The sequence below is a fragment of the Lygodium microphyllum genome, chromosome 3 (genome assembly GCF_053477565.2).
Source record: "Lygodium microphyllum isolate KBCC chromosome 3, Lygodium_microphyllum_v1.1.10, whole genome shotgun sequence".
Classification (NCBI taxonomy): domain Eukaryota; kingdom Viridiplantae; phylum Streptophyta; class Polypodiopsida; order Schizaeales; family Lygodiaceae; genus Lygodium; species Lygodium microphyllum.
In genome coordinates, this window is record NC_141137.1 from 189,470,336 (window position 1) to 189,481,643 (window position 11,308).

General features: G+C 40.8%; 1 protein-coding gene across 3 annotated transcripts; it reads right to left on the reverse strand.

Moving 5' to 3' along the window:
* Positions 1-356: 356 nt before the first annotated feature.
* LOC148039329 (protein phosphatase inhibitor 2-like) lies at positions 357-9,088 on the reverse strand. 3 transcript variants are annotated; one of them, XM_087675220.1, is made up of 5 exons: positions 8,908-9,088; positions 8,719-8,832; positions 3,596-3,711; positions 3,338-3,517; positions 357-1,031 (listed from the first exon to the last, which is right to left on the reverse strand). In XM_087675220.1, exons 2-5 carry the CDS (start codon positions 8,751-8,753, stop codon positions 781-783), a joined length of 582 nt encoding a protein of 193 aa, XP_087531346.1. In that variant the 5' UTR covers positions 8,754-8,832; positions 8,908-9,088; the 3' UTR covers positions 357-780. The 3 variants fall into 3 exon arrangements, with proteins under 3 accessions (XP_087531346.1, XP_087531348.1, XP_087531347.1); XM_087675222.1 differs by having other exon boundaries at positions 3,338-3,514; positions 8,908-9,080; XM_087675221.1 differs by having other exon boundaries at positions 8,719-9,088.
* Between the last annotated feature and the right edge of the window lie 2,220 nt (positions 9,089-11,308).

An 11,308-nucleotide genomic window follows, 5' to 3' on the forward strand; every position in this document is an offset into this window, starting at 1 on the left:
AACACTGTTTCAGTTTGCCCCAGTGTATACTTGATACATCAAATCACAAAACACACATTGCAATATCCTCATCATAAACAGTCAGAATAAAAAGTTCACATTTTCATCCTTGGCAAGTAACAGTATGGTTTTACACGAGTCTGCAAAAATCTTTAAAAAGGCATTTAAGTTTCCTCCATTGCTACGCAAGCAATAGTAAGAACAATGCTCCAACCAGTAAGGTTGTCAAACACCCCCTGACAGTTCCAGCTTCTGCCAAGTAAGAATGCAAAGCTAGGGTGGACAAAATGGAGGATAAGAGCACAAAAATAACTCTGTTTTCACCTGTAAACAAAAAGGGACCGAGACATCTGTAAAGCCCGGTAAAAAACTTGCAGATGAAATTTGCAATGAGGCCTGCATACTCATGCCAACTTAAAGATCCTCATCGCCCAAGAAAGATACCCTTCTTGACCAATGAAAGTGCATACATTCATTTCTTCCCTATTGTCCCTTTAGCTGGCAGTCCTGAGCTCTTGTTACTATAACAAGTTCAAACTAAAACTATTGGTTAGCATTACCAATAAATGTGCTACAATTTCCTAGCTAAGAGAAACAATTGAAACTATTTGGTTATCATTTTATCCTTCCACCTAAGTGATTTCTACTTTCACGAGACAGAAAGTTGAGAGAGCCATACTAAAACTGTTCGTATCAATTACAGAACAACATTAACAAGGCACCAAAATTCACTGTTTCTTCATGAAGCTTCCTTTGGTGAATGTACAGCCACCAAAAATCTTAGGAGTTATGTGCCTTTCCATTGCAATTCTCTGAACTGGCTGCAGTTTCTTGAATACCAAAGGCATCCATGTCACCTGTTAAGGAGCCCTCCTGATCTCTACTGCTATAGGCTGGATTGTGGAACTGAGATTCCTCTTCCTCTGAATCATGGGAACCACTACTGCGAAGTGCTTTCAGCTTGCGGTATTCATCGTAATGTGCCTTGCGGTGCTCTTGAAAGCTCAAATTTTGTCTATTAGCTTCAGCACCTAAAATAATTGACAAAACCAAAGTCTTAACAGATTGAATAACTTGGTGAACGAGACTTCAGATTCCTTGCAACTGTGACAAAACATAGCAAAGTTTGAACATTGTGAATGGGCTCTTTTCAAGCAAGCTGTGCATTATATACAACTAGAGTATAGCACCGTCCATGGAAATTGGCGGCAAACAAAAGCATGTTTTATCAGCTCATGAAGTAATCAAAGATGAGAAAAAACAGAAAAAAGAAAGAGAAAGAACTTGAAATGGTTTGCAATACATTCATGGCGTACTACCAACTGGTTCTGTATTGGAGTGCATACCAACCTACCTACCCTACATATGTAGGTAGCATACCAACCTACCTACCCTACATACGTAGGTACAAACCTATGTGCAAAAGTACACATGTACAGTGCAATCTTGGTGGAGCATTTTACTTCCTGTGCTTTATTTCATGCATGGCATTCAGAGAGTTTACCAATGCCAGCACACCATCAGTTAATCATGTCGGAGAGCAGTAGAACAAAGCCATTATTGGGATGGCTTGGATGGCTTGGATGACTTGGATATGCTGAACCATAAAACAGCCTGTATCACAGCAAGCCTCCTACAGCTTAAGTTTTAGGTATGACTGCGTTTGAGATTCTTTATGAATTTTGCCCATCAATTGCACGTTTCAGCTTTGGACATGATGCTCATGTCATGGTCATAAGGCTAAGAGGGTAAAGTTGGATCCCAAGTCCAATCCTTTGGTTTTCATTGGTTACAGAAAGGAGACAACGGATTATACACACTATGATTGGGACAGATGCAAGAGGATTGTCACTAGGATGCTCCTGCAGAGCCACCTCTCTTTATTTTGAGAAGCCACACCTTCCACTCCACATCGCCTAGAGGCATAGTAACATGGGATGGCCATTTTCTAGCTTCCCATCCTAATCCCATCATGTCTCCATTTAGGCTTCCCAATCCTGTCCCCATGTTAGAGCCCCCTCTCATGGTGACATGGGATGGCAATTCATGTCTCCATCACTGTCCCCGTCCCCATCCCTGTCCCTAAAACCCATCCCATGTTACTATGCCTAGAGGTGTTTAACAGGTTGGTTAGCATCTTGTACATTCGCAATATAAAATCTGTATGCCTCAATGGCTCCCAGGAAACTGATGCAAGAGTCCAGTGTTAAGAATTTTCCCAAGACACTGCTTGACAGATAGCAGCATTTGCACCTGAATGATTATTAAACAGCTTGGACATCATGTTGGTTCACTTAGTGATGGGGACATACAGGCCACATAGTGTTGGATGTAGTGTTCCATAGGAACACACCTCCCATGTGAACGCATTTAGAAATTTGTGACTTAGTGTTGTACAAAAAGGACAACTCTATGGGAGATGCAAGACAGAGGAGCACTGATTTCTGCTGCACTACCTACTATAAGAAACCAGGCTGCCACTATTGCAGTTTTCTGATGGCATTTGATCCCTTGCACTGGGTTATGACATTCCTTGACTAGAGATACTTGGGACTCTACTTCTAGGAGATTCAAAACACAACAAGTCACTAGCTCGTGATCTTGGGCAGTAGCACGGTGGAAACTAAAAAAACAAAAAAAAAAAGAGCATGGGATCAAATGATTGTGGAACAAAGTAGGACAGATCCAACCATAAAATGGTCAGCCAGTAAAAGGCATGACCAGCAAGTTGGTGAGGGTGTTTTTTGGCAAGCTTTTTAGGCTAGTGCTCCCCACCTAGGTGAGCTTTTAGGGGTCAGTGAATTTGTGTATAGGAATATAGTAGAGGAAGGATGATCCATTCAAACACACCATGGTATATGTAGGCACAAATACAAGTGACAAATGTTATGCATATACAGTTCTTAGTTAGATGGCCACCAGGATCAACAGAAAGAAAACCAGCCAATGCTTCCTTTGTGAATCCTCATGTAAGACCATTCAAAATCACTACATATGAATTGTCTACGCCTAGTGATCTTGGTACTAATGTGACAAATCCAAAATCATGTAACAATATAAAAGTGAAAGCAAGCCTGCTTACTATTGTGCAGTATAGAAAGTTTTTAGGCATACATAGACACCAAAGACAATACTTGCATCTCATTTAAAAGAAGTCATACGATAGCCACCATTCATGAAAGTTGGCTACACAAGGCAAACTAAACAAGACTTGCATGAGAGGCCAGCATCATAAAGCACAACTTGCATGGCATGTCTTGTCTAAAGACTCTTAAAGACCGACCAGAATAATGTCCAAAACTAACTTGCTTTATCAAACACATGAGATGAGATAAACCTTCTAAATCTGGCTCAAATTCGTCTCCTTCATCCTCCGAAGATGTCCAGCCTCCCCCTCTTGATCTACTATGGTGACTACTTGAAGCAACCTCACTCAATGCACTTCGAATATCTTCAGCTTGTACAGCCTGATCAAGTAATGTCCTACCTTCATCGACAATTGGAGATATAGACCCTGCTATATGGAGATTACCAGGCATAAATATCCAAATCCATGAGTAAAACAAAATAGGATCATAAACTTTCATCACTGTACCATCTTCGACCTCTGGAGCATGGTAAGGCGTCTTTGGTTCTGTAATTTTCTGTTTTGGAGATTTGTTGGCCTCCAAATATTCCAAATTTGCTGGATCCCACACAACTCGAACATTTCTGTTAGGCAGATATAATCAATTCTGTAAATTTGAAAAATGCCTCTTTCTTAATCGTCATTCTGTTTCTCTTTGCTGGGTCAAGCATAGTAAATCAACAATGGTATTTTCTGAGAAACAATGGCATTTTGATATGACTGCAAAAGCAGAGGTACAATCATTTCAACTTAGCAAAATACACATTTGAAACAAAATGTGGCCCATGAGACATCTGCTTCAATTTATAAGGCAGTCATTCTGTGGAGTCCCTCTTATAAGTAAAGGCTTAAAATGTACAAGTATGGACATCTTCATAGATCCCTCCATTGAACAATTTAAAGTATGAATAAAGAAATGTCAAACATGAATATATTTAACCAATGATAAGACTCACAAGGGTGATTGCACCCAAGGCATCCACAGAAGGGAGTTGCCTCACAAAATGTTTACTGATGATCTTGCACACAGACCCCAGTCAGAAAGAATATGAAGGATTAGTGTCATTGTTCCCAAGGTGGCAAGCTACCAACAAACACCCGTTGATCTACTTGCAGAAAATCAGTTGTAAGGAACTGAGACTTGACAAGGTGAAAGCTATTATTGAATAGCCAACTCTTAAGAACGTACATGACGTAAGAGTTTTCTCGGGTTATGCCCCTGCTATCTGATCCTTTGCATGATATAACTAAAAAGAGTATAATTTCAGTGAACTCAACAGCAAGAAGTTGCTTTCACTAAGCGAAAGAAAGCAGCTAACAAGGACATCGTTTTGCATATACAAATCACAATCAGCCTGTGGGAGAATTGCAACTGTTTATAACCAGGGTGATCAGCCTGTTGCTTATGAAAGCTAAAGATTGCTTGATGTTGAGAAAAAATATGGCATCTCAGCAAAGAGGCACTTGTTGTACTGTAAGCGTTGACAACATAGAACCACTATGCAACTTAATCTTCCACTTGCTTCCTTATCTCTTCTTGTTAAGAGTGTCTTATACAAAACGTTGCAACATTTCTAGATGAGCTACTGGAAACACTGGTCATGTAGCCTTTTGAGCAAAGGTTATAAGGAAGATGTTCTAAAACACTTTTCCAAGGGTTTAAGATGTGCTTGGTCTTGAGCATTCATATTATATTCACATGCTAGTATTCTTATCTACAGTGGTCATCAAAATCATCAACACTTTTTTTCCCAAATGAGAAAGTGGGAATTATTATTATATACTCGTCTAGCAGCCTCCCTGTGTGCTTGCCAAACCGACCTCATAGATATATAGATGAAATGCAAAGCATCACCTCCTTGGGTACATGTCAAACAGGGGTTTCTTTTTGATTGGCTTGCAAACACCTTTGAACTGGAGATGTTGCACAATGTGTGGTCCTGGAAGGGTATAACACTAAGTTCTGAGCAGCATTGTTGCCAGTTAGCTCATTCAAAGACGTGCCTGTATCAAAGAAAATAGAAAAGTATTTTTGTGGCCAACCCAGGAAAATCCACGACTATTGTGCAAAGATCAATGTGATCCATATGGCACAAATTTTTCATAGTGCAGCTAGAGCAGATACATTTCTGAAAGGTCAAACTACAAGTTTCAAGGCCCCAACCCCATGACTTGTCTTTACAAAGAAAAAGGAGAAGGTTTAAAGGCTCTTCAAGGTTGGTTTTCAACCAGTAAAAAGGTGGGTATGTCCCAAGGAAGTGAATTTACTGCTAAAGATTTGGCATAGTGACATGGGACGGGTTTTGGGAATGGGAATGGGAACAGGAATAGGTTTTGGGAACGGGGACAGGGACTAGAATTGCCATTACTTGTCACCATCAAAGGGGGCTCTAACAAGGGGACAGGATTGGGATGGTTTGAGGATAGGTTGGAACTGGGATGGGAAACTAGAAAATGGCCATTCCATGTCACTATGAGATTTGAACACACAGGACCATAGATGGGCAATGTCAGATGTGGGCTAGGCCATTAGTAGGACAAAGGAGAGGATTTATTTTTTGGGTTCAATGCAACGTTTGGATGTGAGACCTAAACTTGCACATCGAAATTTCCATTGTCCAAGGCTAAATGAAACTGTTAAATTCAAGCTTAAGTTCAGGCAATATGGCTTAATTTTAAGTTTGGGCTAAAGTTGGCAGCCATTTACAAGTTTAATGTTTGGACAGGTCTTTTAAAAGTTTGGGCAGCCATTTGTAACTTTGAGCAATCCTAGAGTTCTCTAAATAAGGCAATAATGTGAGATGGCTATCTTTCTTCCATTTTCACTCTTCATCTCTCATTAGGTGCATGCAAGTTTGGAGAAACCATGTAAGTTGAGAGAGGACTGATTTCAGTATTTTGAAGAGCAAAGATGTTGCATCCTTGGAAATCCCATTGGGCACTAGAGGAATTGGTCATGACTCACAATGGCCAAATAAAGTGACCTAGTGCAACTACAGTAGGGGCATGTTAGGCCTAGAATAGTTGACTCCTATCTATAGGACTTGGAGCCCCTTTGTACACGTAAATGTGTGATCACCACTCTTGGACTCTTGGCACAAATGACTGGAACTGCATAGTGCATGCCAAGGCAGCATCATGTGCAATTTTGGATGCCAAAGCAGTGCTAAATGTCTCTCTTCCTCTCTCATCTACTGATCTACAGCTTGCTGATCAACACAGAAATTATAACTTTGTATCAGGACTGAATTGGGCTTGCAGCAAAATACAGCTGGTTTGAGTTGTTTTGATCATTGCATGTTGTGATACAGCAATGAGAGGCAGTGCACATCATGTTTGTGACACATGAAATCATCATTGAGGCTGAGAACAAGAGGAATTTGCATGTATGCACATGTTAATTGTTTGAAGAGCTGACACTCTGAGAATATAAATGATTGAGAGCTGGTTTGTTGCAGCAAGAATTGGATTTTATAATAGTGAGGATTGCTCATTGTCTTGAGGAGGACTCATCACCAACAATCCACCTGGTGATCTCTAATCCCCTGCTGGACATTTCGATCTTGGTACCACTCTTAGAGGGATAAAGGATACTGCAAGGGATGCCAACCTTTAGGGCCAATATGCGCCTTGGTTCTTGAGTAGAAGCATTCTAGCTCCCCATGGCTGTTGTTCTTTCCTTGATTTGCTAACTTAATGCTATAAATAATGTTTCCTACCCTAAACTTAATTCTATAAGCCGATTTCAGTAATTTGATTGCATGCTTGTCACACCATCAACTTACTTGGCTTCAGCCCTTACTCACACATTAAAATGGCATGAGCCAGTGTCACATAAAGTAAAGTGTTAATCTAATTGATGTGAGATTTCAAAGCACATTAAGGAGTTGTGACTATGCATGTGAAACCAACCTTCCTTCAGTGTGGATGGGTGGTAATTCCTTGATTATAACTTAGTTACAGTAGTAACATTTATTACAAAACTAAGAAATGTAAACTAACTTACAATCTTGGGCAATGGACACCCTACTGGTCCCAAAACTGGCGCCCCTTTCGGTATGTCTTTAACTTAATTGAAGAAAAAGTTGATGTACAATGGGATTCTCCCAATCCCTTTCAATATTCCAACTTCCCTTGCTATTCAAAATGACCATCAAGTCTTCAATCTGATTTGCCCCTTGATTCGGGTAGTCAATAGATCGAAAATACCCCAAATTCATTGATTTGCTGGTCCATCCACTTGAATTTGACCAAAAAAAAAAACTTCAGTCCTGTTGAATCCACGTCTTGGAGCTTCCAATTTTTAGCACACTCTCCGAGGCTATTGCTAAACCCTAATTTCTATTGCAGATTAGAGGTTTACAGTAGAGAAATCTGAAATTTCTCAACCTCTAATGATCTCAATAATGTAATCTTCGTAGCAAGGCTGTAGAAAGGTTGAAGAAGTAAGGATTTGAGCAAGTAAGCAACGGATAAGAAGCTCTTCCACTCTTAGGAGATGAGAGAGAATGCTGAGAAGAGAGAAAATTCAAACTTTCTTTACGAAGAACTGAAGAAAATCAGTCATTTACTACTATTGCCCTATCCCAACAACCTGTAGATGCTATCTTCTACTGCAAATTGGTCTTCTCCTGCCCCTGGCTACCTCAGAAGGTCCTCCAATGGCTACAAATCAAACCAGATGCATCTTCATCTACATTTCTATTTCCAACATTAAATTCTAAAAATTGATCTCATGCATTCGCTCCCATTTCATTTGCACCACAATTTCAAATCCCACTCATCCCAACCTTTTCTTCTACTACTTCCATAATTCATTTACACCACCATTCACATCATCTTTCACCATTCTAGTTTTTACAAACCACACCAAGTTCTCATCTTTTGCATACCCGGGTGGTGGAGGTGCGCCGATTGTGGAGGCTCATCCTCCAAAACAAGCACTTTTGGGATACTTTTCGTGTGGGTTACCTATCCACCCATTTCCCCTCCTAATTGTTGATCATTTGATACTATAGTTTGTCAACATGGCATTACCTAGTGGACCAAGCGAAAGATGAGAGGGATTTCAAACTGCTCTTATAGCACACTACAGGTGAAACAAACCTATATTTATGTAAACATAGGGCTTTTATTCATAAACCCTAAACACTAGATCGTTTATATACCCCAATGTTATGGAAGTCATATTATATATCTTGCAAGTAGCTTTTAGATATTACATCAAGAATTACTTATTCTAGTTTAGCTGAAATAACTAGAATTTCTTGGCATCTCTCGAACGTTCATTTATAGAAGCCCTCTTCTTGCATCGTTCTACACAAATGACATGAGCTGACATGCCACACGACAGGCCAACACTGCCTTCCCCTTTTGTTGCTTTCACCAAGCGAGCATTTTTTGAGCTGATACATATCTCCATGATCTAAGGTGTCTTCTACGGAGGGGTTGGAGCTGAGTGTTAGATGTAGGATGGCAACCATGCAAGGCTCAACTGAGAGGTATTTGATGCAAATCCGGATACCAATGACCATGACCGGACAGTGATGTCAAAAACTAGCGTTTAAACAAACAATGCGAGGAGATAGTACCTGGATTTGGGCTTTCCGCTGCCTGCACGTTTCATACCGATTCTCTGACGCAGCAGAAATCAACAATTGCTCGTCTACGGTCAAGTCCAACGTCCCTTGCCAACAACGACACGCCTAGACTTGAAAATACATCACAACAAACAAATAACAGATGAAGAAGAAGAACCAGCAAACGGGAGTAATGATAACCTGATATTGTAGTAGAGAAAAGACCACGCATCGATGGATTCCGTCAAGGCGAGACGACGTGATGACGATAATGACTCGATAATCATGATATTAATGACGCCGGCGGAATGATCTGATGTAGTTGCATCATCATCATCGCTTGTGGCCGAGTCAAGACTGCCCTTCTTGACATTAGTTTTTCTAGCTTTTGTGCTTCCATAGAGAGGGTTCACCCACCTGATCGTACATGCACCTCTATACAAACAAACACCTCATGAATAGATCCATGAGCATAAAATTTTGCGGATTGACAAGTTGTCCGCCCATGAATGACAAAATGGGCACAATAAGTTTTTATGGAGGTGACGACAAACTACATGCTACAACTATTTGCAAGTGCACACCACACTTGAAGAGCAAGAAATGGAGTTGCAAAATGGGTTGTAGCCATTATGTAGTAGAGTGGCATGTGTTGCAAAATGGGTTGTAGCCATTGTGGATGTGTTGCTTTTACAAGTGTCTTAAAAAGAGCAATATGTACATACATGCATGCATTTGAATAACTCTTATGGGCAAAACCAAATATACCACATGACACAATCATAGTTTCCATGCTCCTTCTCCTCCTATTTAAGACAAAGTGTAAGCAAAAATGTGAGTCCCAATTGTGCCACAAAGACAACAAAACACACACCACACATGGTCCTCAAAGTGATAACCAATTATTATCACTGTATAGTTTCATTTTAGTATTGTGATGAGCTCTACAAATTAAAAAGTATGGCAAAATGAAGGCTACATCACATGGTCTATCAAGGAACTGGTCCCTCTACACTCACTCTCATAGATCTCAATGTAATCTCTACAAAGATCTCCTCTAATAATCCCTATATCTCCATCCATCTACAAGATAGGTGGCTAAATCCCCCTAGGTCATTGTACCACTATTCCGATCCTCTTTCTATTGCATCCAATGAACTTTGTCTAATGAAGGTCCTCTTATTGGAGGTGGCCATCCTCCTCAATCATAAAATTGAATAAATGTCCCCTCTAGAGAAGAGACCAACCTAGTCTTAGAAGTGCATGTGTCTATCCAACAATTTGGTGGAACTCCCTCTATCACAGCCTCAATTCTAACTCTTTCTTCCTTAAGATCATGTAGCCTTTATCTCTAAGTCTCTTGCAGTGGGTCATGGACTGCAAACCATTCTCCCATTCACGTAGGGACCTATGGAGAGAATCTCCCTCATGATAAGTATTGCCTTTGTCCAAGTGTGTGGCCCAACTATGCTCTCAAATAGTAATTAAAGACAAGAGGCTATCTCCTCTTCTCCTCAATTGTAGTCAAGATAGCTAATAGATCCACAATGATACAGATCTCCATGGTCTAATAATGGCAGCCACACATCTAATCTCAAAACTCCTCCCTAAGTGTCTAATCCTAATCCATTGAAAAACCATGTGGATGTTGGGCTACCATGGTCCTTAAGTTGTAGGTGTCATTGCTACAACCTGTGGGAGCTTTCGCTCAACCACCAAGACCCATGGGCCGCTTATTGTTTCAAGAGTTCCAAGCCGAGCACTAATGGCTACCTCTTACATAGCCGACGTGCCATCCATATCTACGGGTGTAGTGAGCTTACCTCCATGTCAATCGAGTTACCTCCTCTCCCGCGCACTCCGATAGCTCCATGATCCAAGTGCAAGCTTCAAGCAAGCTCCATCCTCAAGCTCCACGCTCCAATCTCCATCACTGTGAGCAAGACAAGAGAAGAGAAGAGAAGAGAAGAAGAGAGGAGAATATGGAGAGCTTCTCCTCTACGGTCCCTCACCCTCACACACTCCCTCCCTCACACTCTCACACTCCCTCTCTCAAGCACAAGCTCAAGCAAGCAAGAACAAGAAGAAGAAGAAGAAGAAGAGGAGAGCCACTTTTGACCACACATAAGAATGAGCTTCTCATTCACTTTTCAACTTTATATACAAAACCCTAAATCCCTTTTTGGGCGGTCATCCCCTTATCCCCTTTTTTACATGGCCGGCCGTGGCCTAGGCCCTTTTCCCCATTGTCATTTTATCTTCCTAGCTTCCTTTCCACCGCCTGTCTATATTTACAAATTGCACGGGTGAGAGCCCGGCGCTCCTTAAATTAAATCATGATGCACTTGTGCTTTTTTACAAAAGTATTAACTTGCGCTTTTCCTTGTGTGTCTTTTTCCCTTATTTGGGACTTTTCTGTGCTTCTTGTGTTTCTAGATTTTCCTTACACGCCTTTATCTTCCGTTTCACTTTTCCTTGGCATTTTTCTTCTGCTTTAACTTTTCCAGATTTTCCACCTTTGTTCGTTTGAGGGTTAACATTACCCCCCTCCTAGATGAGTGCCAGTCCCATGGCACTGACCGTCATAGGTAGCAGGCTTTAG

Excerpts from the sequence above, each read along its gene's own strand:
- LOC148039329 (XM_087675220.1), bottom strand. The coding sequence starts at position 8,753 with ATGAAACGTGCAGGCAGCGGAAAGCCCAAATCCAG. Across the intron at positions 3,712-8,718 it reads AGCGGAAAGCCCAAATCCAG|AAATGTTCGAGTTGTGTGGG; the intron begins GTACTATCTCCT and ends TCTGCCTAACAG. Across the intron at positions 1,032-3,337 it reads ATTTGAGCCAGATTTAGAAG|GTGCTGAAGCTAATAGACAA; the intron begins GTTTATCTCATC and ends CAATTATTTTAG.